The sequence below is a fragment of the Protopterus annectens genome, chromosome 10.part0 (assembly GCF_019279795.1).
Source record: "Protopterus annectens isolate FY-2018-M chromosome 10.part0, PAN1.0, whole genome shotgun sequence".
In the NCBI taxonomy this organism is placed as follows: Eukaryota; Metazoa; Chordata; order Ceratodontiformes; family Protopteridae; genus Protopterus; species Protopterus annectens.
The window spans coordinates 893,133,941-893,161,554 of record NC_056744.1 but is presented as its reverse complement, the minus strand read 5'-3'; the positions used below and the strand labels follow the sequence as shown (position 1 = coordinate 893,161,554).

General features: G+C 44.0%; 1 protein-coding gene across 1 annotated transcript in view; it reads left to right on the top strand.

Moving 5' to 3' along the window:
* DNTTIP2 (deoxynucleotidyltransferase terminal interacting protein 2) overlaps positions 1 to 9,776 on the top strand; it is a gene marked incomplete in the record, with an annotated part of 333,455 nt that extends 323,679 nt beyond the window's left edge. Inside the window, 1 exon segment of the mRNA XM_044085686.1 lies at positions 9,397 to 9,776. Coding sequence (XP_043941621.1) covers positions 9,397 to 9,490 — 94 coding nt within the window.
* Between the last annotated feature and the right edge of the window lie 17,838 nt (positions 9,777 to 27,614).

The following is a 27,614-nucleotide window of genomic DNA, read 5'->3' as shown; positions in this document are numbered from 1 at the left end:
GACCTGGGGACCCAAGTTGATAGCAATCTCTCATTTGACAACCACGTGGCCAAAGTGGTTAGAAAAACATTTTATATAGCCCACCTAATCATGAAGGGATTCACATCTAGATCAGGGGAGGTCATCGTGCCTCTTTACTCATCCCTCATCAGGCCCATAATTGAGTACAATGCCCCTTTTGGGATGTACCTTACCAGACACCTGCAGCAATTGGAAAGACCCCAAAAGTACCTCACCAAGAGGATCAAAGGGCTCAAACAGATGCCATATGCTGCCCGGTTAAAGAAACTCCAGCTCTACTCAGTGGCATACCACCTGCTCAGAGGCGATCTGTGCCTGACGTATAAAGCCATGTCCAACCCGGAATTAATGGACATGTTGCACCTCAGAAAATCCAAATCCCATCGAGCTACGCGCTCAAGAGACATAAACCTCAGCACTGAAATAAATAGGACATGCTGGAGGGACATATTCATAACCCAGAGGCTCCCTTCACTCTGGAATAAAATCCCAGGCCAGGTTAGGCAGAGTCCCTCATTGACTCTCTTCAAGAGGAATCTTGATGAGTGGATGGGGGATCGTAGGTTTACCCCGGGTATCACTTCTGTGTCACTGTTAGACAGAGGCACAGTATACTAACCTCAAAAAAGGGCATAGCAAAATTAATTTAAAATGGGTGGCGAAAGCCAAACACACTCTGGCTAGGCTTATAAATGCCCTAGGGCAGATAGCCTAGTATGAACCTATGGCATGAATTGGCTACAAAAAAGCATTTGATAGTATCCCACATTCATGAATAAGAGAGTGCTTAAAAATATATAAGATGCACCCTACACTGATTGACTACGTTACAGTAACCATGAAACAGTGGCAGACCACTTTGCAATTAAGTCATGATAAAGGACAGATTATTATCCCAGGGATAAAAATTCAAAGGGGGATATTTCAGGGTGACTGTCACCATTGGTGTTCTTCCTTTCCATTAAGCTGTTTACTTAACAGCTTAGGCCATGGCTACAATTTTGCTCCTAGAAAACAAAAGTCTAACGACTTGTCATCTTCTCTTTGTCGATGATTTAAAACTGTATAGTTCATCAGACAAGGAACTGAAATCACAGTTGCAGGTTGTCAAAACTTTTTCAGATGATATTGGAATGTCATTTCGTCTTGATAAATGTGCAGAAGCAACCTTTAAAAAAGGAAAACTGCAGCACCAGGAAAACATCAGTTTGGGACAAGAATGTGGTATAAAAGAACTTGAGCCAGTGGGAGTGTATAAATACTTGGGGAATTGATGAAGGATTGGCAATAAAGCATGAACAAATGCAAATAAAACTCAGTAAGGAGTATTTTAGAAGACCTAAATTACATCTAGGAACAGGATCCAAGCTATAAATCAATTTAGTCTTCCTGTCCTAACTTAGTTCCGGAGTGATTGACTGGCCCCAAAAAGTATTTGATAGTTTGGATATCAAAATAAGAAGGATGCTGCGTGCTTATCATATGATTTATAAAAATCATTGTTTACTAAAATTATGTATTCCTCATTCCGAAGGAGGGATGGGCCTCCTTGAAATTGATTACATGTATAGATATGCAGTCGTGGGACTCCACACATATCTACTGACCTCACAAGATCCAAATGTAGGGAAAGTTATGAAACATGAGGAGAATAAATCTAAGATGATGTCTCTGCTTAATTTAGCAGAAGCATATCGACGTCAAGCAGGAATGGAAATCAAGCCAGAAGTGGATAAAAACCAGGCAGCAACTGAATGTTCCAAAAAAACAAAAGAATACAAGGTGAATGACCAGATGAGAAGGCAAGAAATGTGGAAAAAACAAATATAGTTGTAAGTATAGAAAACCTTTGGAAGAGCCTCATGTTGATCAAGAACGAATGCAGGAATGGTTAAGGAGAGGTGACTTCACATCAAGAAATGAAAGGTTAATATTTGCAGCCCAAGATAGTGGGCTACGTACACACTGGTTTACTAAGTCCATTGAACATGTGGGAGAAACAAATGTAGGTAAAACCAGATTTGGAAACGGTCACACACCTTGTTGCTGGTTGCGACGCACTAAGATACTGTATACTGAAAGACATAATGTGGCGAGACTGTTGCACTGGAGATTGTGCAAACATTATGGTATCGAAGTGGCTGAACAACTTGGGAAACATGAGCCAAAAAGAATGATAAAAAGTGAAGTTTATATCACATGGGATCACCCAATACCAACAGTTCAAAAGATAGATGCTAGAAATATAGTGGTCCAAGAAAAGAAGACAAAAGTAGCATTGATCTGACTACAGTGTCTTGCATACAGAGACGCAAAGTCATAAAATACCTGGATCTGCAGGCAGAAATGAGAGCCATGTGGAAGAAAGGTACCCAGACAGTTCCAATAGTAGTAGGAGCCAACGGGTCTTCTAAAAAAGAATTTACAATCATATTTAGATACGTTACCAATTCATGTAACACAGTACGAATTGCAGGAGTCATTACTGGGCACATTGCAGGTGCTGTGAAAGAGCACTTTTGGCTGATAAGAGTGTGAAACAGTACGAATTTCATGAAAGTACAGTTGTGTATACTTACCATAAATATAGATGTTGGAGTGTATTCACTGTTGCAGTCATTACATTTGGGTAATCTGCTGGCAGTTTGCCCACAGTCGGCCTGAATTTCAAAGTTGTGGGACCTGCGTCGGTTGCTGTCTTCTCTTCCATGACGTCAGGTCGTCAGGGGTATAAAACATGCAGCCGACACCATTTTCTTTAGTTTTTCTTGCCCCCGATGACAGGTGCCCCCAAAAAGGTAGCAATATTATATATATTTATATAAATGCATGCATCAATATAAACTTTACCTTCATCTACAAGCAAATACACCAGATAGGTTGTAGAAGATAGAGAAGGAAAGAAACTGTAGAGTGACCGGGGGATGGCGGGAGAGTAACCTGGACTGCAACATTGAATACACTCTAACATCTACATTTATGGTAAGTGTACACAACTGTACTATGTTCTTCATGTTTCACTGTTGCAGTCATTACATTTGGGTAGAATCCCAAAGCTATGGTTGGGAGGCTGGAGCTAAACAGTATTAGGTGAGGCTATAAGGCCGTGCAGCACTGCAGTGGCAAAGTCTGCCCTGGACTTAGAGTAGAGAGGCAAATGGTAATGCTTTGTAAAGGTGTGAACAGAACTCCAAGTAGCAGCCTCTAGAATGTCCTTGGTTGGTACTCCTCTGAGAGGCTGCTGAAGTAGCTGCAGCTCTGGTGGAGTGAGACCTAATGCCCTCCGGCACAGGTTTGCCATGGTGTAAGTAGCAGAAATGGATGCAGTGGCTTATCCGCTTTGAAATTGTCTGCTTTGAAATAGCCTTTCCTTCTGATCCTGCAGCATATGACACTAGTAATTGCTCAGTTTTTCTTAGAGCTTTAGTCCTGCTCAAGTAGAATCTTAGCTGTCTGTGTACGTCCAAGGAATGCAGAATTCTCTTCCTTTGTTCTGTGGATTTGGATAAAAAGTTGGTAGATGAATTGTTTGGTTAAGAGCCACACTGGAAACTACCTTGGACATAAAAGTAGGATTTGTCCACAGAGACACCCTGTCTGGGTAAAATATGATAAAAGGCTCTACAGCCATGAGGGCCTGTAGCTCTGAAACTCTTCTTGCTGAAGTAATTGCTAGTAGCAGAGCTGTCTTCCATAATAAGAACTTCATATCAGGGGTAGCAGCTGGTTCAAATGGAGGCAGGGTGAGCTTTTCCAACACATAATTGAGGTCCCATGCAGGTAATGGTGATCTTCTAGGAGGCCTTAAATTTTTTGCTCCTCTAAGATGCTGCTTTAGTAAAGGATGAGAACAGATTGGTGGCTCTGTATTGTAATGAGCCGAAATGGCAGAGGCATGGATTTTGATTGATGAGGAAGATGGGCCTTTGTCAAGCATCTCAGTTAAGTATTGTAATATCTGAGGAATATGTGGTTCTGCTGTATCGGTTCCTTGTGCTTGATTCCAAGCACAGAATCTCTTCCATTTGTCATTAATAGATTTTCTATTACTAGGCCTTTTGGCTTCCAAAATGACATCCATCACAGCTTTACTGAGAGGTGTTGTTTGTATGATTACAGGATTAGCCATACTGCCAGGTTCAGAGTCTGTAGTTGATTGTGCAGGATATGATTGTTTTGCTGAGACAGTCGTTGTGGTTTTTGAGGCAAGGTCCAAGCTGGGTATTGAGACAAGTTCCTTAGGATTGGATACCAGTATTGGCGGGGCCAGTCCAGGGCAATTAATATCATCTTTGGCTTCTCTTGTCTGACTTTTAGGAGGACCTTTGGTAGAAGAGGCAGAGGAGGAAAGGCATAAACTGATAGATTTTTCCAACGGAAGGATAGGGCTTCCACTTTCCATGCTTGTCTGTGATAAGTCCTTGTGCAGAATCTTTTCAGTTGATAATTTTGAGGAGAGGCAAATAGATCTATGTCTGGGCTCCCCCATTTCTCTGTTATCATGCTAAAGACTTGTGGATTTAGTTTCCACTTGTGAGGATCCATAAGGTTTCTGCTTAAATCGTCTGCCAGAGTGTTTTGTTTTCCTGGCAGGAATTGAGCTTGAAGATGTATTTGGTAGGTCAAAGCTGTCTCCCACAGTGCCGTGGCTAATCTGTAAAAGGGGGTATGAGTGTGTGCCCCCTTGCTTGTTTATATACCACATGACTGTGGTGTTGTCCGTCTTTATCAGAAGTTGTCCTGGATGAGGTAAGTCCTTGAAGGCTGTTAGGGCATTTTGAACAGCTAGCATCTCTTTCTGGTTGATATGTAGATGCATTTGATTTGGTGCCCATATGCCCTGAATGCATCTTCCTGCCATGTGGGCCCCCCCAGGCATAATCTGATGCATCTGTTAAGGTTTGGCTGGCAGGGGGTAGAGTGAAGGGCCATCCCATGTTTTGGTGACGGGCCTTTGCCCACCATAGAAACTCCTGTTGCAGGCAGGGAATGAGAGGAATCATTGTTTCCAGACTGTGTGAATGTTGACTCCATAAACTTTTTAGGTACCATTGAAGTTTCCTCATATGCAGTCTTGCATATGGAATTAGGATGTAGGATGCCATGAAGCCCAGACCCTGCAGAATTTGTCTTGCAGAAGACTGAGTTTTTGTTGCCATCAGTTTGAAGTAAGTAGTCAGTTGCCTTTGTTTGTCTGGCATGAGGTAAGCCATCTGGGCAGTTGTATTCATGCTTGCGCCCAGGAATGTTATCTTTTGAGAGGGTACCAGTTGTGATTTATTTTCGTTTGTGTACAATAGACATGTTAGAAATCTTTTCACAAATGCCAGGTGTCATAGAAGAGTGTCCTTGTTCTCTGCTTGAATGAGACAGTCGTCCAAGTAAGGATATATTTGAATACTTCTTTGTCTGCAAAATGCAATTACTGGTGCCAGGCACTTTGTAAAGACCCTGGGCGCAGTAGATAAGCCTAATGGCAGTGCAGAGAATTGGTAATGCATTAAGCCAGCCTTGAATCTGAGGTATCTTCTGCACGACTGTCTTATTGGGACATGCAAGTATGCCTCTTTTAGGTCTAAAGTCACCAGCCAAGCATTCGTGCCCAGCATGGGCAGAAGCCGCTGCAAAGTGAGCATTGTGAATTTTGGAATGTCCAGGAATGTGTTCAAAATCGATAAATCCAGTATTGGCCGCCAGGCCTTGTCTTTTCTGGGTACCAAGAACAGTCTTTAGTAAAAACCTTGTCCTTTTTTCTGTTCTGGTACTGTCTGAATGGTCCCCATATCCATGAGGGACGTAACCTGTTTCGGTGCCTCTGCCCATTGATTTTTTGGCAGATCTGGCCAACCATTTGTCATTGGCAGAGTGTGGAAATGGAATCTGTATCCCTGTGAAACGATGTTTAGTACCCACTTGTCCTGGGTTATTAACTGCCAATTCTGAGCAAAAAGTGCTAATTTTCCCCCTATGGGTGCTGCCAAAAGGTAAGTGCTTGGTGTAGGCAGAGGGAAGTCATTGGGATTGCTTTCTGTAGGTTTGCGCTTTATCTCCTCCAGATTTGGAGGTGGATGCGCCCCATTGCTTTGACCTGTACGAGTCTTGAGCCTGGTACATGGAACCCTTAGGGCGTCTGGATTTGCCCCTTTGAGCTGTCTGACACAGGAAAGGACCAATTTTTTTGTAGGCCAGTGTCTACTGAATCTTGGTGGCTGCACTTGTAAGAAATCTTTAACAGTTTGCATAGACTTGGCTTTGTCTTCCATTTTCTTTAAAACCTCTTCTGCCTTAATACCAAACCGAGAATCATGCTTTAAAGGTGCATCTAGCAATTTAGCTTTAACATGATCAGACAAATTTTGTTCCTTTAACCAGGCATGCCGCCTAATCACAGATCCAGTAACTGCAGCCCTGCAGGAGGCCTCTAAAGAATCAAAACCACATTGCAAAGTATGCTTTCCAACTTGTTCAGCTGCATGTAATAATTCCTGCATTTCTTTATTTTCTGCACATTCTGAAATCAACATCGTTTTCTGTTTCAGCAGTCCTATAACATGTTGTTGGTACTTAAGCATATGAAATTGACAATTTAAGGCCCTGTTTGCCAAGGTTGCAGATGTATAAACCTTTTTCCCCATCTGTCCAGTGCCCTGGAATCTCTGTCAGAGGGGTTAGGGTTTTTTGCTGTTGAGGCCTTAACTCCCTTTGGACCGTGTGAAATAGTTTCAGGATCAGCAGCAGGGTTTCTAAATAAAAATGTATGCGAGTCGGAGACTCTGTAATATCTGTCCGGCTTTTACTGGGAGCTGGAGGTAAAGAGTCAGGGGTCAAGCTTGACTCGAAAACACATCATCCACAATGTCTAAAACGGGGAATGGCTAAAGGCTTGTGCTGAGGGAGAAAAGCTCGACTCCGAAAACACATCATCCACAATGTCTAAAACGGGGAATGGCTAAAGGCTTGTGCTGAGGGAGAAGAAGAAAATCCCTGAACCTCTTTTTTGATTCTGAGAAGTCTTGACTCTCCCAGTGAAAATACTCCCTCAAAGTATGCAAGGTTTCTCCAAATGAATAATCCTCAGGAGGAGATGCAGATGGAATAGACTCCTCAGCATCAGAATCTTCATAGGGGAGGTATAGATAATTCCTGATCAGAAGAAATAGAAACCTGATCTGAAAATTCATAATCAGTGTCTTGCCTAGGCCTCTTATCTGGAGGGGGATGGGTACCCCTGATCAAGGTAATAAGGTCTTCATGCATCTTTTTTTTAGGTTTAGAAGTTGCTTTTGTCTTTGGTTTTGCAGCCGTCGTCGGTTTGATGTACAAATGTTGAGGTCTGAATACACCCTCAGAAGCCGGTGCCTGCTCAGTGGCTCCGGACCCATCCGAGGGTGATACATCCGTCGGTCCAATACCTTGAGTATCTTGCGGCATGCCAGACTCCACATGGGTGTCGGTAGTGGCCTGCGACTCAAAGGTAGTGGGTATCAGGGGCTGCGAAGGCACCTCACTGAGTACCGGCGAACCAGCGACTGGCTTAGGAGAAGCTTCGTCGTCTGTTTTGGATCTCGAATGCCTTTCTCTATCCTTTTCTTTGTGTTTATGTACTGCAGTAGTCGGATTGCTATCCAACGACATTTCTGGGTAGTTAAATCTGTTTCCAAAGTACTTTGATGCAAAAATATACCGACGCTTAATAGTGTGTTTGTTAAATCTAGCACAAAACCGACAGCCAGGCACGTTGTGATCAGTGCCTAGGCAAGGAATACAGTATAAATGGAAATCCTTAATGAGGTATTTGCTTCTCACAAGTAATACAGTTGTTAACTTTTTCTGACATCAGTAAAAAGCAAGAAAACCATTTCCCCAACGGGATACTTAGCTTTAGTGAAGACTTCGGTTCTGAAATTCAAAACTCTAATATTTCAGTAGTCGACTGACCGGCACTTGCGAAATGCTTCTGCTTTGGGCACCACGCGGCAAGAAAGACTAAAGAAAATGGCGTCGGCTGCATGTTTTATACCCTTGACGACCTGACATCATCAAGAGAAGACAGCAACCAACGCAGGACCCAAGACTTTGGAATTCAGGCCAACTGAGGGCAACCTGCCAGCAGATTACCCAAATGTAATGACTGTAACAGTGAAACACGAAGAACATCTTTAATTGTACTTTGACTTGGGAATGGGGTCCATTCCCGTCATGATATTAGAAACCCAAAAGACTTGGAAAAATTAAAAACGGGAGATCCCTTTGGTGAAGAAGACTGCAACAGTGAAGAGAAGGATATCTACTCTTATGGTAAGATTTTATACAACTGTGCTTTTTAGAAGCATCACCTTTGCAGTTGTGGGAGTTCGAAATGTATCAGATGAAGGAAGTCCTGAAAAGAATGATTTCTGATGTGCTTCCATCCTTTCTTCACAGCTAGTATCTCAAGAGAATTGGAAAATTGAATTTGCCATCTTAAAACTGAAAAACTGAGGACAAAAGAACATGGCTTGCAGGTGCATTGCAGAGTTCACTTGAAATGTGAAGTTTTACTTTTTCACAAAAATTATGGTGGATGGTATGAACAGCCTTCTTGAGATGGTAATGGTATCAAAAGTAGACATGCTTTGAGACTACCAGCTCTGTTGGGTAGAGAGATAAAGCCCTAACTATGACCCAGTTAACTAATGGTCTTGGGTGCCTGTTGGAGCTGGTATGGGGGAATAAGAGATGAGGCTTAGGCCTGCTTACTTCTCTCCTAGAAGGAGGTGGGTGTGTGGTCATCACACAGTCTGTGTTAGAATCCTCATTTGAGACTAGGGATCACACAGGTGTGTCCTGTCTGCAAGATAGGAGAGTAGACTGTTAATCTCGTCATACTGAGGTGCAACTGTGCATCTCGAAGGCCAGTTGCACACTAGCCTTTTAAATGCTGATGAACCAATGTCTGGTGGGAGGGTCCTCGAGAGAACACCATCCTCCTCATGAATTACCACACTGCCCGGTTGTACTTCTCCCTTGCTACCAGGGATCAAATGAGCATGGAATGATCAGAGGAAGGGCTACAGCAAAAAATGATATAATACATTGTTTCTGAGGTCTGGGAAAAGTAAGCTGTTGGTTGTATACAATCCTGAGCTTATTTAGCAATCATAGGCCTAGATTAGGCTTGTCAGGTTGCCTTTCTTCCTTCAAATGTGTTGTAAAGACCTGAAGCTATGTTAAGTATTTCAAGTTTTAGAACTTTTGTCTGCTGTGTTTTTATTCCATTTGATAAAAAATGTTATTATATAACCATCTTATCTAGCTAGACTGTATTTAAACACATACCTTCTTCAGACACATTTTACATGATGCCTCTTTGTTTTGCTTTTTGTATGTGTTCAGGTACAATAAGAAGAAATTCAAGCAAATTATGGTTGAGAAAGCAGCTTTTGCAGCAGGCAAGAAAAATCGTATAAAGAAGAAATTTCACAAATAATCAACGGATGCAGCTCATTTACTGGTTTTGACAGTGCGTAGGACTGATCCTTGTGAAGTTTGTTTTGGCCCATTTTTACAAGGGTGTATTAAGAGACTGGTATTAATGTTCAGCTGTGCTGAAGGTCTTTCAGACCGAACAAGATGTCATAAATTATTTAATCCCTTTTTGATAATACGAATAATGAACTGAAGTACAAAGTAGTCTTATTTTCCCCCCAAGTTTACGATGTCTAGATTTGTGAAATGGCTAAAAAGTAATAAAACTTTACAGGTCCTTGAAAGGAGTAATTTTGTTTCTCTTTCTTTTTTTGGGGGGGGGGGGGGCAGCAAACTGTTTTTACTGTTATGCAGCTTTAAAGTTTTTAAGTTTGTGTTTCACTACACACCGTGCATGCAGACAATTGTTTATTTTCTTTTTATTCCCCTGAGGACTGTGGTTCTAAAGATTAAAACTTTTGCTGCACAGAGATTATTGTTGACAATGTTCTGGATGACTGAAGTTTGATTAACTGCATAGAGATTGAACAGGATGGTTAAGGAAGGCAAATGATCAGTTGATGCTGCCAGTTTGCCCATCCTTGAGTAGGTTTATGTCAGAGTACCATTGCAGGACAGCCATCAAGGGGAAGATCTGGAAGCTCAGCTTCTGCAGTTAGAATTTGGAGAGGTATGAGTTGAGTCTGCCTAATAGTCAGCAGTCTAGTTGTAGAAAACAGGTGCATGGAAGCATGCACCTGTGCTGTCCCTGTATATTTGGCATTGCATAACCCCTTCAGGCTTCAGGGATGTTAAGACCATTTAAAAACTTCCTGATATCCACTGAACAATTGATAGATGGAATCCCAGTCTCTCTCCACGCTTGTCTTGATACTGCAGGTCTGGTTTGGGGGGATGGATGGGCCAGTAGAGGAATTTACTTCCATTACAAACTGCATTTCTGTGAATTTGTGCAGAGCTGATATAGCAGAAAACTAAATTCTCCTAACTGTGAGCACAGTTGGAATCTTTTTTCTCATCTGATATTCCAAACTGATAGTACAAGCTCAGTTTGCACTGTGTTGTATTTATAAATTTGCTTTATTATTTATATATTTGCTGTATTGTTTCTTTCTTTTCTTGTTGTCTGCACTGTTTTTTTTCCCTGCCCTCCCTCCCAAGTGTTCTTGTAGTGTTAAACTTGGTGGCTTTGGATTTGCCCTCCCCTGCTGTAAATTTGTTCTTGGTCACTGCTCCCTGTCCAATCTCATTTGATCACTCAACATAGTGCAGTGAGATTATTTGGCTAGGACTACTCCCTTAGTTCTTTGACTTTGAACACTTCTGTTTCCTCCCTCTCCACTTAAAAAAATTGTACATTTTATTCATCTGCTTTTACTGCAGTTGTGTTCTTCATACTTTATAACATTGTTTGCTGTGTGCTCTTAAGTGGTAAGTGCTTTTATTATGTTTTATTGCTTGTTAGCCTAATTAAAATTTTCTATTATTCTAAACATTTTAAGATTTGGTCTTGGCACTTGTGCTTCAGGCAAGTTACTTTACATTTAAAAAGGTTCTTATGGTCTACACTGTTGTGGACAAACCCTTAACAAAACCTTCTCTATATAAAGTCCTACATACCATTGCTAGAATCTCCTTGTGTTCTGACGGAGTGTGCTTCTCAAACAATCTTGGAAATACAGAGTTAAGTATATTTTTGGGCACTTTTTTAAGAGTTCTGTACTGTCTTATTTTTGCTCGACTGAATTATTTATATATTTGCTGGCATTGTTTTCTGATATACTTAAGTGCTTCCATTTTGATTTTTTTCCCTAATTTACTGCTTTCTGCACTTGTTTTTAGTCGTTTTTTTTAATTTAATTGCATTTATTTAAACTCTGTTTGCATTAATATTGCTGCACACTCAAGTGTGCTAGCTTGTACTGCATTTGAATTGTTTTTACTGCTGTTTTTAGCTGCTTTTCTGTATAAAAAAAGTTCAAATCTTGTTTCCCGCCTTTCCTGTAACGTGTCTAGTCCAAATACAGATTTGCTGTATCCAGGACCGTTTGTAACCTTCTGAGCCCCCTCAAGCCTTTCTGTGTTGGAGGGAAGCCTTCTAGCTTATCAGTTGTAGTTTATTGGCCATTTGGGCAGTTTTTCCATCCCTTTCGACTTTCTGGTTTAAAAGCCTGCATTTGCGCAGGTTTGCGCTTATTTAAGCTCCACATAGTGGCACTGAGCTGAGGTAAACTATTACTGGTGCCAGAATGTCTGCTCTTCGTTTTTTTTTTCCATAGATCTTGCTAGTTCTTTCTCTCTCTTGCACCTCAAAATAGTTTAATCGCTTTGCACTTCAGCAGGTTTTTGGAGCAATTATTGTAGCACACCTAAGTGCCATCACCACTAGTCATTCTTCACAGAAGTAACTCCAGTACTTAGTAGTTACGACCACTCCCCTTGGCATGATTAAAGGGCAGTTCCCTGTGCTTTCTCCCATTAACCCGGTGCACTTGGGCAGTGTAGCAACTGCCTCATTTACACACACAACCCTCTCCTCTTACCTCCCCACACTCAGACTTGTGAGAGATTCACTTATATCACCTAATTGGAAGCTATGCACTGTCCAGCTAAGACTGGACGAGCTGGTCAGGAGGAGGAGGTCAACACCTGCACCACACCACATGGAACACACACCATCACAGCTGTCACATTAAAACAAACACACCCACCTTCGCGGAGGCTGTCAATAGAAATTTACCCAAACAGCAGAGACCTCCAAGACAGAAACGTACTTGACCATCACAACACAGCACAAACCGCAGGACACATGGTTCACCTCCACAATATACCCTTCAAACTAAGCCCCTAAGGCTGTAAATGCCTTGCCCAATCCACTACTCATAGGTGACTCAATAGTGAGGCATACAGATGTCCCAGTCACTAGGTTGAATAAGGAGAAGGTAACAGCTGTCTATCAGGTGCCAGAATCGGACACACAACACACTCACTCAGGTCACTCCACAACAAGTATGACTGTCATTGTCCATGTGGGTGTGAATGACCTGAGACATACCTCCCTGGACTACATGAAGAGAGACATGGTGGAGCTCTCAAATAATGTGGCCCAGGTAGGTATGACTCTAGCCTTGAGCAGTATCCTACCATCACCCAGAATGATACCAAAGTACAAAAAAAATGATTGACTTCAACAATTGGCTAAGTTTCTGGTGTCATTCTAAGGGAATCCAGTATCTGTCTGCTTGGGATGACATGACTGACAGACCTCGATGCTTTGCAAGAGATGGCCTGCATCTGTCACCCCTGGGTTTCCGGGTACTGTCTAAGGCTCTTGCCACCCCTATAGTGCCTTTTTTAGGAGGTGTTCCAAAGACCACATTACCACAGTAATGGCTATAAATAAATGCTGCCTTGAGGGTCATGCTGCTCAACGCTAGAAGTCTAAATCTCAAGATGCACTCGTTCAAAGCACTCCTCAAAGTGGAGAACATTGACATTTGTGCTGTAATGGAGACCTGGTTTAAAGCGGCAGAAAACACCCCGCAGTACCAAGCTATAACTCATTCCACACCTTTTGGCTCCAAAACATCGACCAAAGCTCCAAAGGCAGTATCTCCATTTTTATAAAGGATATGCAGACCTCCAGACTAGTAGCCCAGCGTAATGCATTTGAGATACTTCAGGTACAACTAACATTGGGTAAGACGGCGATCCAGGTCATATGCTGCTATAGGTCCCCAACCAGGTCATAGCCTGCAATAGGTCCACAGCCGTGTCACTAGACTCTAACTCCACGCTCCTAAGCACCCTGGAATCTGTGGTGGTCCAACCCAATACTCTCATACTAGGAAACTTCAGCTGCCCATCCATCAACTGGGAAAACTACTCAAGCACTGGCCCAATGCTTCCTGAATTCATCAGTTCCAGTGCCCTGGACCAGCTCATTCTGACCCCCACTAGAGGAAGCAACATCCTTGACCTGGTCATTACTAACATGGGCGACCGTTGCTCTACACCAATAGTCAATCCCTCCCTGGTCAAATCCGACTATGGGAATCCACATCTCACCCACACCCCCCGCAAAGGTAACCAGCATGAAAAACTTTTCCAAAGCTGACTTTGGGCTCCTAAAAACAGAGGTGGCTAACCTCACGGCACCCATGCCAATGGAAAATAGCTGTATGACTGCCGAATCATACACCAATCCACTGTACGAACATGTACATAAATGCATGGAACTAGCCATACCCAACAGAACCAAGACGCTCTCCTCCAAAAACAGGAAGCCAATCTGGTGGTCCCCTGCCATTAATAAACTCTACACATTTTTCTGCAAGTTTCTTCTTTCTGTTGAAGTCCCAAGACTAGAAAAACTCTCTTATTAGCTTCAACAAAAAGTTGAGATACCTCATCAAGTCCTCCAAAGCCAACTGTGAAGGCAGAATTGTGGCAGACACTAAAAACAATCACACAGCCTTTTATACTTATATCAAGAACCTCCACGGCAATACCCAGATTTGCTCTGAGTTGCTGCACAATGGTACCTCCTTTACTGAGCCATCAGATATTGCCAGCATACTGGCCGACAGGTTCAGTGTCAACTTTACCCCTTTCTCCCCCCCTAAAGGACCAATCAGAATACCGGAAGAATGCCAGACACCCAGCATTACTGCAGCACAGGTTTAAAACTGCATTGTCAAAGGCCAAGAATATGGCTTCCAAGGGACCCGATAATATCCCTGGCTATGTTCTGCATGAACTACAAAGTGAACTGGTACCACATCTGTGTGCCCTGTTCAGTCACAGCCTCACCTCAGGCTTTTTCCCTTTTGAATGGCGCACTGCTACAGTCATCCCGCTCCATAAAGGAGAAGTGACTACAGACCCAGGGAATTATTGCCCCATTAGCCTAACAAGTCTGATATGTAAAGCTATGAAGCACATCATCATGAACCTGATTAACAAAGATATAGGAAATCTCCAAACTCTAGAACCCACGCAATTTGGCTTTGTGAAAGGGAGATCATGCCTGCTCAACCTGGTTGACTTTTAGTCCGTCACCAGGGCTGTGGATGAAGGTAAGGCGGTGCATACAGCCTAACTTGATCTGGCCAAGGCCTTTGATACCATTCCTCACTTGGGAATTATTGATAAATTCACCAAACTAGGCATCAACCCCTATATCACTAGGTGGGTTGTAAATTGGGCTCACGGAACACACTGTGTGAAAGTAGCGGACTCCAAGTCAAACTGCCGACCAGTCACAAGTGAGATCGGTCCTGGGTCCTCTCCTGTTCGGCATCTACTTCTCAGAAGTCCAGGCCAACACAAAGGGAATCTGGCTGACCAAGTTGGCAGATGATTGCAAGCTGGGAGCCATTATTAACTCCCCAAGTGATGCAGACATCCTACAGAAAGGCCTCACTGAGACTAATGACTGGTGTTGAAACCATGGCCTTAAGCTTAACGACAAAAAATGTGTCCTCACCTTTAGTAAAAACTCATTCCACTAATTACCAAATCTATGGGAGCCCACTGAACACTGAAGGTGTTAAGAGATCTGGGGATGCAGGTTGACAGCAACCTCTCCTTTGACAACCACATTGCCATTGTGGTCAGAAAGTCCTTCTATGTGGCACATCTCATTACCAAGGATTTTGCATCCAGGAAGAAAGAGGTCATTGTCTCTCTCTACTCTTGCCTCATTAGACCAGTCATTGAGTATAATGCCTCATTTGGCATGTACCTCATTAGATACCTGCTACAGGTGGAGAGACCATGTAAGTACCTCACGAAGAGGATCCTGGGCATTAAACACATCCTACATGGACAGATGCAAAAGACTCCAGCTATTCTCTGTCTCATATCGCCGCCTTGGAGGCAATCTTTGCTTGACTTACAAAGCCATGCATGACCCAGCTCGAAATGCTACCATCTAAAGAAGTCCCAATCCCTCCGCACCACATGCTCCAGAGACCTCAACCTCATTACCACAATCAACAGAACATGATGGAGGGACAGGTTTCCTCACCCAGAGACTGCCCATACTCTGGATTAGACTTCCCATACATGTCAAGCAGAGCACCTCGCTGCCCCTCTTCAAGAGAAATCTTGATGAGTGGATGGGTAATAGAAAGTTCACCCCGGGATCACTCCAGTAGCTCTACTTGATAGAGCCACAGAGAAATAATGTCAGGCAGCACGATGCCAGGGCACTTCTAAGGGCTAGGCTTGTAAAGGCTTCAGGGCCATTAGCCTAGTACACACCTATGAACCTATGTTTGCAAAGGCAAAAACTTACAAAAGGCAAAGGATGGAAGTGTTTGTAGTCTTTCCTAATATTTTGAGCACTCTTTTTATACCTAATTAACTGTTTCTTTCTGTTAGTGATGATTTATGTAAATTGGATAGCAGCAGAGCTGGTGGTTGATGATTTAAACTATTAAACTAGCGTACAGCGAATAACTCCAGATGTTAAGTTGTCCCATCTCGCCTTCGTTCTTGCTGTTTGGGTTCGGCGCCAATCCTCGGCTCCAACTCAGCCTACTTCTATAGCTCGAGAGCCGTTTACTGGCTCGAGGCTAACCCTTATCCCAGAATGCCCAGCATCAGCTACCCAGATCTCGTTTGCCGCTTCAACTGCGAGGTTGCTTCGTTACTGGCTAAGGCTTAGTATAGTTTTTTCTATTATTATTTTTGTTTATTCTTCAGAATTTAACAAGTTTTTGTCTATATAGTACTTTGTATCCCCTTATTGCCTTTTCTTGTGTGTTGTGCTTTGTTGGCAGTTGCTCTATACTCGCAGGCCTTTCTGTTTCCCCTGAACTTGTTTAAATTAGAGAGCCCCACCCCCCTTAGGACAGCCGTTTAAGTTAGAGGCTCTCCTTTTTCATTTGTTTGTAAAAAAAAATAAATAAATAAAAAAAGACTGTTTGCTTCTTTGATTTAGTTGTTGAAAGATGTCTAAAGAGGCCAAAGTTTCCGGCTTCAAAAAGTGTGACTCGTGCTGTCAGAAAATGTCTCTGGCAGATGGGCACACTAGCTGTGTTTATTGTTTAGGGGTTGTGCACCTGCAGGACTCCTGCTCTATCTGTCATGCATTTAGTCCAAGGGTCCTGCAGGAGTGCAAAAACAAAATAATCCTTTGAGGAATATTGAAACCACAGGATTCCCCAGCTAAAGGTTCTCAGCCAGTGAAATCCAAATCTGTCAAGCCATCGGCTCCATCTTCGGAACTGACTCTTGGGCTTGAACAACCAAGTTTGTCAGTGCCAACTAGCATCGACAAGACAACTCCTCCCTCGGCTCCAACTGCTACCTTGGAGTCATCTCGGAGCCACAAACGAGAAGGGTCTCCATCATTGGAGCTGATCTGCTCGGTGCCACAGTCACCTTTACTAGGAAGTGAACGCAGTCATTGCTCTTCATCCCACTCCTCTTGATCCTCTAGATTATCGGATGAGGACGTGGAGAGAGTAGTCAGCAGGTTGCTTAAAGGGACAATCCCAGTGTTTAAAATTCGGGTCCACTTTCAAGCTGCAGAAGCCACACCCACTTTAACACGTCACTCTCATTCCCACCCACAGTGTCATCTTACTTTTAAACATCCTTTAACTCCGCAGTTCCAGTCTTGTTTGCGTTCCCAGGATGAACTAGTTTTAGGTTTTTCATTCCTTTCTGACTTGTATTGGATTTTCACTTTAGAGCTAACCGCTTGTTAGAGTGCCAGTTCTGCATGTTCATTCTCATCCATACTTGGCTAAAATAATACATGTAACCACTTTTATATTTCTTAAGTTTTACCTTCGCTCAGATGTTGAGTTGCTCCTATTTTTATGGCGGTCAATAAAGCCTGAAGTCTTTATCTCTTTTTTGCAACCTTTGATAGTAATCCGTTTTAGCACACTTTAATTAAGAAAACATAATGTAAACCTAAATGAATCACTTTACGAAAAGAAATACAGATCACTAACATCTTACATGACTTCAGCCTATAATCACAACTGTTCTGTTTCCATAGAAACGCATGCAGGTGAAACATCTGCCTCATCGGACTTGGGAGTGTATTCGTTTTTATAAAATGTGATTTTAGAGTTTAGTAACCTATATCACCGAAAGCAATTAATGCTTTGGCTTAAAGATTCTTGACATAGGCAAAAATGGCAGGAAGGGAAGCAAAGGTACATGATCACAGACTACTTTTAAATGTTACTCTAATCTGTTTAGAAAGCTAATAGAATGGCATGACGTGCTTCAACATTACATATAAATTTCTGTACAAGAAGACTTGTGAGACTCTAATATCTGCAAAAAGAATAAAAACACCGCAAACTCAATGCAAGTGAGATCAGGGACAGCCGTATGTGAGAAAGCAAATTACCCGTAATGAATGCCCTTCCTTTTAATAATGAATAAAAACAACTCTATTAAAAACACCAGGTGTAAAATACAAGTCTAAATGTCCGATATGCGCTTTCGTCTTCATAAATTGAAAAATTCTCGCATATGGCTGTCACTTGCATTCAGACTCTAATATCACTGACTTACTGCACTAAATGGGAATGAAAGACTAAGGCGCTCACAGTTAGTTTTAACATTTCTTCCTGCTTCTGCTTCACACAGTCTGCTTTGCTTTCTTTTTTTTTTTTGGATGCCTTTTGTAGTGAACACTGTCAAACATTTGTATTTGGAAGTAAAAAAAAAAAAATAGCTAGGGCAACAGGTGCATAGCTTCCATAACATTTGTGGGTGCCAACCGAGCAACAAGCACTTGTGATCGCATTTTGAACTATACAGTGCTTTTCAGCTAAGATTTAAAAGCATAGTCGGTACTTTTCCGTTATCGGGGCAACACTTCCAATGAGCGCTTGGAATCTTGGCATGCACTCGTAATGATCTCACAGATGCTGATATGATCCAGTAATTTGGTTTGCTAAATATAATTATCCACATCTAGGATGGGAGCATTTTCGGGTTTTTTTTCCTTTCAACTAAGAAACGAAGGAAAAATGCCAAGTAAGTGAAGTTGGCAAAAATATGAAGAGCAAACATCTAGCATCTTTTTTTTTTTTTTATTTAGCATCCACTTAGTTACTGACCTGACTGAGTTACCACAGTAGTATGTATATGCACACAGTGATCATGCTATGTTTATAAAACATATTTTAGGTTTCTCATAAAATTATGGCTTTATTTGTAGAAGTAAGACAATATTGGGATTTTCACCGCTATTAAGTCTGACACTCGAATATCTGTCAATATTTTCTTACTTCAACAGTCAATGCCAGAAAGTCGTAATTTAATGAAAAATCTCCTGCAGGTCTGCAAATATGTTAACTACACAGCAGAACATTTGTGGAAATGGGAAATCAACTAAACAAAACATCACAATTCCATTTTGACAAAACAGTGCTCTTCAGACTGCATGATTTCCTCATAGTGCATGTTGACAGCACATTCACAGACTTGTGTAGACTGAATCTGAACATTATAGTGCTTTTAAGATTAAAGGGAGGATGATGTACTTTAGCAGGTGGAAACCTTTTAAATGATCGTTACATTTGACAAATCTTATAATATGTGGGAGTTTTCCACTATCCTGCCTGTGATCTTTGTCTGTCAACCAAGATTCTGTTTGGCTTTGTCCACAATACCAATGCATACAAGGGGAGAGGTATACCTGTCAGATGTCTCTCATTTTGCAGAAAGTCTCCGAATTTGTGTTGTATTTTTGATCCATTTCTACTGCAATTTTTGAATTGGTAGTGAACCAGCAAGGATCGTCGTCATGAGCTGTGAAGTAATTGCGAGCACCTGCTAATATTCCAAGCACATATTACAAATGTTGCCCCGATAACAGAAAAGTACCGCATAGTCATTAATCAGATTTAAAAGCAAGAATAGTCACTGAGTTTTGCTTCAGAATTCTTGCCCATGATTTCTGCACCTGGAAACTCGTGTAGAACTGCCTTTTCTAGCTTGTAGCTGATTCTTGTTTAAAGTAATGCGATGATGTGAACCAGTAGCATAACTGAGGATGTTATGTGATCCTATCTCTCCTACATTCTGTACTGATGGGCTCGGAGCTGGTCCCTCGGCTCCGACTCGGCACGCTATGCTATAGAGCGAAGCCTCTTATTGGCTGAGCCAATTTCTATCCCAGGATGCACCACCACTAATCCCCCAGATCTCGTTTGCCGCTTACAAGCTAGGACGTGGTCTCAAACTTGGCTGAGCTAAGTACTGTTTTCTTCAAAGTTTCCTGTCAGGAATTTTGTTATTCTTACCCAAAAAGCTGTTTTAACAGCTATTGTTGTACGAGTGTGTTTTGCTAACTTTGTTGTGGAAAATTGTGTTTGATTAAGGGAAAGGTTTCCCGTTTAAGTTAGAGGGGCCTTCCCCTATTCTTTAACTAGTGTCTTTTATTTTTTCAGGAGGTCAAGTACCTGCTTAAGTTAGAGGGTCTTGGCCCTCATTTTCAGTATTTTGTTCCTGATATATATTTAGTGTATTGTCTCGTTTAAAAAAAAAAAAAAAAAAGTTGGTTAAAATCTTTTGTTTTGTGGTAAAATCTTCATCACTGTACAGATACTGCTACTTTAACTTGTTTTGTTTAGCGTCTATTGTTAGTCAGTATGTCAAAAGAACATAGACCCTCTGGGTTTAAAAAGTGCACAAGGTGCAGTTATAAAATGTCTATAACCGATGACCAGTCCTCGTGCGTATATTGTTTAGGCGCCAAGCACCTACAGGAGTCCTGTAGCGTGTGTCACGCCTTTTCTTCTAGAGTCCTCCAAGAGAGGAAGAATAAATTAATATTGAAAGGGTTGATTAAACCATCCTTCGAGGAGGCCTTATCTTCCTCTTCCTCTCCTACCAAAAAGAAGAAAAAAGCGTCGGCTCCGACCAGCCCGTCGGAACCGACTGCTAAGAAACCTAGGCCGGCTTCTCCATCGGCTCCACGGACTTCGGAGCCGAGGGCGGAACGGTCTGCCTCGATGCCTCCAGTCTCGACTCCTCTGGATGTCCTTCAAGAATGCAACTGCAGTCATAACATGTGGGTTGTCTTGCCTCAGGCAGCCCTCTGTCGGCCGGATTCCAAAGTCTGGGTCCGATGTCGGCTGATGTCGCATTTCTCTCCGACGTCAGAGCGGCTGGAGTACATAAGCATCAGCCGACGCCATTTTCTTCAGTCTTTCTTGCCGCGCGGTGCCCGAAGCAGAAGCAGTTCGCAAGTGCCGGTCGGTCAGCTCCTGTATTCTACGATACCGAATTCATCAAAAAGGCAAAGTACCCCGTTGGGGACCTTTTCTTGCCTCAGCCGATGTCAGAAATTACTGAAAAAGTTAATAATTGTCTTTTTTGTGGTAAACAAATACCTCATAAGGATTTCCACTCTTACTGCCTCCCTTGCCTGGGCCCAGACCACGACGTCTCGGCCTGTGCTCGCTTCAACAAGCGCACTCTCAGGCGCCGGGCGGAGTTCGCTGAAGATTTTTTCGGCGATAAATTCGCTTACACCATGCCGTCGGATCTTCCAACATCGCAAACTCCCAAAAAGTGAAAAGACCGGGACCGACATCCTCGGCCCGCGTCTACCACTGACTCCACGCCAAAACCTACCGCGAGTGCTCCGGTTCCATCCCTTCGGCCTCGCCTCCTGAGGATATTTCTTTTGGGGAAGTTCTGCACACCATGAGGGAACATTTCAAGTGGCAGGGTCAGGATTATTCTGATTCTAGGAAACTCCTTAGGACTTTCCTTAAGAAGCCTCAGCACAGGCCCTTAGCTATTCCTTCTGTACTTGATGTTCTGGATGATTTGTATTCTGACTCTAGTGCTACCCCTGATTCTCTTCCTCCTGCTCCAGCCAAGCCAGACAGGTATTACAGGGTCCCAGAAACTCATTCCCATTTATTCAGGGCCCATTCTGCTGATTTGGAAACTATTTCACGGGGGCCTAAAGGAGTTTCAGCCTCCACCTCAAAAAATCCTTTTCCCTCCAACAGGGAAGCAAGGTCATTAGAGAGATGGGGCAAAAAGGTTTACACATCCACTACCTTATCTATGAGAGCTTTAAATTGTCTTTTTCATATGTTAAAATATCAGGATTATCTCTTAGAAGATTTACAAAAAACATTAGCTTATCTTGATCCTTTAGACAGGAAGGCCTTGCAGGAAGCTGTACATAACACTCAGCAAGTAAGCAATCACTTCCTGCAGTGTGGATATGATGCACTGGAAGCTTCATGTAGGGCAGCTATGACAGGGGCAGTGATTCGTAGACATGCTTGGTTAAAAGATCAACCTCTACCAGATCATGTAAAAGCAAAACTTCTGGATGCACCTTTGGAAAAGAACAAGCTTTTTGGTGCAAATGCTAAGGATGTGTTAAAGACCATCAAAGAAAAAGCTAAATCAGTTCAGACTATGAAAGATTTCCTCCAGGTTCAACCCCCCAGATTCAGTAGGAATTGACCTTCAAAAAACTGGTCCTTTCCTAATCCAGAAAAGTTTCAAAGGGGTAAGAACAGACGTGGCCGAGGAAGAGGCCAATACAGAGGCCCTTACAGGGGACGACAATGGCAGCCAGGAAATCAAAGAAGTGACGCAGGGGTTTCACCTGCCCAACAACCACAAACTCAATGACTTTCCTCTACTACCGCCTACCAGGGAACAACTAGAAGCTTCCTTGGGCGGGAAATTATCTCTGTTTGCAGAAAACTGGCACAGACTGACAAAGGACAAATGGATTTTGGACATTATAGACCGAGGGTACAGGTTTCATTTTCATACCTTACCAAGAAAACAAGGCATGCCAAACCTACAACAAAATCAAAGGGCAGAGGCTATCAAGCAAATCACTCTGCTGACTCGAATGAAAGCAATAGAAAGAGTTCCAGAACAAGAACAGGGGTTTTACTCAAGACTGTTCCTTGTTCCAAGAAAAGAATCTCAATGGAGACCAATACTGGACTTGTCCGCATTAAACACCTTTCTCATAGTACCAAAGTTCAAAATGCTGACTCTACAGCAACTCCTTCCCATGCTGGGCAAGGAGTCGTGGCTGATTACTCTGGACCTCAAGGAGGCATACCTGCATGTCCCTATCAGACACAGCTGCAGAAGATACCTCAGATTTCTTGCAGGGCCAGAGCATTATCAATTCTCAGCATTGCCATTTGGCTTATCTACTGTGCCCAGAGTATTTACAAAATGCCTGGCTTCAGTAATTGCTCATTGCAGGCTCCAGGGTATACAAATTTACCCGTACCTGGACAACTGCCTCATACAAGCGGACGACAAATTGATGTTGACAAAAAACCTGGATTATGTCATACGATTACTTCAAGCTCTGGGATACACAGTCAACTCCCAAAAGTCAAGACTGCAGCCATCCCAGCAAATAATCTTCTTAGGAGCCAAACTAGACACAGCCTCTCAGATGGCGTACCTGACAGAAGACAAGCAAGAGAAGTTAACTCATTACTTCAGAGGTTTAGCAAAACTCACCCAGATGACTGCAAGGAGATTCCTACAGGCCCTGGGTTACATGGCATCCTGCATTCTACTGGTTCCATTAGCAAAACTACACATGAGAAAGCTTCAATGGTACCTAAAAAGCATTTGGTCTCAGCACAGCAACAACTTGGAGACAATTATACCACTCATTCCATGCCTACAAAAGGAATTCCTATGGTGGGCCAAGGTGAGCCAGGAAAACACAGGTATGTCATTCAAAAAACCACAGATAACACAGACCATGACTACAGACGCCTCAGACCTGGGATGGGGGGCGCACATGGAAGGCAGGTGTATACAAGGACAATGGTCTCCAAAGGAAACACATCTGCATATAAACCAAAAGGAAATGCTGGCAGTAATACAAGCCATCGAGGCTTTTCAACACCAACTCCAGCAAGGCCATTTAATGATACGGACAGACAACACCACTGTGATGTGGTACATAAACAAGCAGGGGGGCACCCACTATTACCCCCCCTTTGCAGACTGACAATGCAGCTTTGGGAGAAATCACTGAGCCTAAACATCCAGTTACAATCCCAGTTTGTTCCAGGAAAGGACAATGTGTTGGCGGCCAGCCTAAGCAGGAATTTCACAGATCCACACGAGTGGAGGTTATATCCGAAGGCCTTCAGACAACTCACTTCGACATGGGGCAAGCCAGAAGTGGACCTATTTGCCTCTCACCTCAACCATCTTCTACCAAAATTTTGCACAAGGACATACCATCCAAAAGCTTGGAAAATAGATGCACTCTCATTCAACTGGAACTCCCTAGCAATCTATGCATTCCCACTTCTGCCACTGATGACCTCAGTATTACTAAAGATCAAAGCAGAGAAGCCCAAGGGAATCATAATAGCTCCAGATTGGCCAAGACAACACTGGTACCCACTACTACGGAGCATATGTCACACCAGGAAGTGGGCCCTCCCTCAGTGGCCTCGACTTTTGACTCAACACAATTTCGAAACATTGCATCCAAATCTTCAGACACTGCAGCTAACAGCCTGGGAGATCCCATAAATAACTTCAGCTTATCTCTCTTCAAGGAAGTTCAGCAGATACTAACAGAGGCTCGAAGACCATCCACCAGAAAGGTTTATTTAGCAAAGTGGAAAAGATTCAGCAATTGGAATACCAGCAAGGGACACGCATCATTGCTGAACATCCCACTTATCTTGGAATATTTGGCAGATATGTTAAAGAACGGCCTGTCATATTCTTCCATAAAGATACATGCATCTGCTATTTCAGCTAGATACAACACTGATCCTCCTGTTTTCTCTCACCCCTTACTAAGACAATTCCCCAGGGGAATCAAGAACATTAAGCCACCAAGAAAGGCCCCAGTGCCAGCCTGGGACCTCAATTTTGTCTTAGAAAAGTTGACTCTACCTCCTTTTGAGCCAGCAGCTTCAGTTGACTTGCAATTTCTCTCATGGAAGACAGCTTTCCTGTTGGCAATTACTTCAGCAAGAAGGGTTTCGGAGCTACAGGCCCTAATGGCAATACCACCCTTTATTATTTTCCACAGAGACAGGGTTTCTTTAAGGACCAACCCTACATTTATGCCAAAGGTGGTATCTAGGGTTTCTCTAAATCAAGCCATTCATCTGCCTGCTTTCTTCCCCAATCCTGAGAATAGGGGGGAAAGACTTTTGCATACCTTGGACATTCACAGACAACTTCGATACTACCTGGACAGAACCAAGGCCAATAGGAAGTCTGAACAACTTTTTGTAGCTTACGCCCCTGCAGTCCAAGGAAAAGCAATTTCAAAACAGACTATTTCTAAATGGATTGGACATTGCATCAGATTCTGTTATTCCTTTCATGGAAAGACTGTTCCAGCCAATGTCAGACCACATTCCACCAGAGCTACGGCCACCTCTACAGCATTTTTAAGAGGGGTGCCTACCAAGGACATTCTAGAAGCTTGCTACATGGAGCTCCGTGCATACATTCTCCAAACACTACAATCTCCCTCTATATTCCAGATCCAGAGCAGGCTTTGCTTCGGCAGTCCTGCAGGGTTTGATTGCCACACCATCTCTTTCCTAGAGCATACCTCCTCCCCCAGCTAAGCTATGGTATTCTACCCACATGTTATGACTGCAGTTGCATTCTTGAAGGACATAGTACAGTTTTGTACCTACCATAAATGTAGATGTCCGAGAGACATGCAACTGCAGTCGGATTTTCCCTCCCTCCATACCCCTCCATGCCTAGGGTCCACTCCTATCCCTGTTACTCTTAGCTGGGGATATCTGTTATGGTGTATTTGTTTTATTGCTCATTTATTGTTTGGAATCCTGTTTTTGTCTTCCAATTTGATTACAGCCTTCCTTGGAGGGCACCTGGCATCTGGGGCAAGAAACACTGAAGAAAATGGCGTCGGCTGATGCTTATGTACTCCAGCCGCTCTGACGTCGGAGAGAAATGCGACATCAGCCAACGTCGGACCCAGACTTTGGAATCCGGCCGACCGAGGGCTGCCTGAGGCAGGACAACCCACATGTTATGACTGCAGTTGCATGTCTCTCGGACATCTACATTTATGGTAGGTACAAAACTGTACTTTTCGGAGCAGAGGACTGGGGCGTCGAGAGGCGGGTCACCTTCATCGGCTCCACTGATTTTGGAGCCGATGAGGGTTGCCGGCTTAGACTCTTCCCCTTCGGCGCCGAAGCCCTCCTCGGTACCGAGGGAAATTGTTTTGGGATCTCCCTCGGAACCGATATTGGTAGAGTCCATTCGGAGCCGGTCCCCCATTCCTTTGGAGCCGATGGAGAAGTCGGTTCGGACCCGATCGGTCTCATCTAGATCCTCCAAGATGTCTGATTCGGACATCGACAGGGTGCTCCTAAGACTTTTCCAGTCTCCTGTGTTCCAAAAGTTAGTTTCGGCTCCAGCCCATTCGGCTTCGGGAGCCGATGGTCCACCCTGTAGTTATGGTTCCTCCTCCAACAGCCTCGGCACCGTTGGAGCCGGTGCTGGTGGAGCCGATGGAGGTTTCCGGGTCGGGCCCGACCCTTACTCCAACTCCGGCTCGAGTCTGAGTTCGCACGGACCTCCTCTGTCGGCCCGGGGACGCTCGACTGATGTTTTCGGTCCCAAGCCTTCCTCTCGGCCGCTGCGGGGTACCGTCTACTGTTGTGGCCACGGAGGTGGGACCTTCCCAGGATTCTGGTGGTCCGGCCTTCAGGGCCATGAGGGGTGCTTTAGCCAAATCCTCTTTGGCTACCTCCACGGTCTCTCCAGCACCTTCCCTGCATATGGAGACTGGGTCTTTGGCAGTCCCCCTGTCCTTAGACAGCGGAGCCCCAGGGCCTGAGGTCACCCCCACTGGGGGTTCCCCCCTCCTGGAGGTCCCTCTGAAGCTTCTTCGGAGGAACCTCCAAGGAAAAGATTGTGCAAGAGGAAGCACGTTGACTCCCCCGATGAGTCTCTCACGTCAGACACTGATCTTGATGATGCAGAGGGGTCCCCTAAGTCGTCCTCAGATGATGTCTCCTTTGCAGACATCCTGGAAGCCCTCAAACAACGAGGCGGCTGGCAATCCAAACCCCCTTCTGCTGACGAGTCGGTGTTCCTTAAGGCTTTCGGGGCTCAGCCCTCCACCTCCTGGGTGTCTCCGCCCTTCGACGAGCTCCTAGATTTGATCTGTCGAAGGGCGTGGGAACACCCAGACTCTGTGGAACCGGTGCCTGCTCGCCCAAACAAGTTCCTGTCAGCACCCCCAGAAAAGGAGTTTTTGACGAAAGGTGTGGCTGTAGATGCCTTGGTGGTGGCATCTGCTACCCAGCAAGATGTAGCAGAGGCTTCGACGTCCGTCCATCCTCCTAATAAGGAGTCTAGGAGCATGGATCAGTACGGTAAGCACACCCTAAGTTCAGCGGCCTTTACTTTAAGGTCCCTGAACTATCTAACACACTTCACCAGGTTTCAGAGGGATCTGATCAAGGAGCTTTCAGATACCCTCTTGGGTAACCTACCTGAGCAGCTGGCCCAGACGGTTGGCTCTCAGTTGGCTATGCTGTCATCCATATCGAACTCGTCCATGAGGCTCATTTCATATGCGGCCGAAGGGGCGAGTAGAGCGGCGGGTACAGGTATTGCTCTACGGAGGCAAGCCTGGCTCCGCCTGTGTCATTTTGCGGAAGCCTTCAAGTCTTCCTTTGCTGACGCCCCCTTTGATGGGTCCTCTTTGTTTGGACCCAAGGTAAAGGACACATTGACCCGCTGCGAGCAAGAAGGTAAGACTTTGACTGCCGTAGGGCACGATTTTCCACTCCCTTCGGCCTTACCCCAAGGCTAAAAGAGGAGGGAAAATGTGGTTCCGTGAATCTCAGAAGTCTTATCCCTCACAGCAGGACGATCCCCCTTCTAGAGGCAGAGGAGGGGGAAATTCTTCTGGAAGACGCCGTCCCAGGGGCGGCAGAGGCCCCCGCAACACTGGAGACCGCGAGTCCTTTCGTGGCTCTTCAGCCTTTCACAGTCCCTGAGGGATTGCCCGACTGTGCAGCTCCGGAGCCAGTCGGGGGTCGTTTTTCGAGGCACCTAAAAGCCTGGGAAGGTATCACTCAGGACCGATGGGT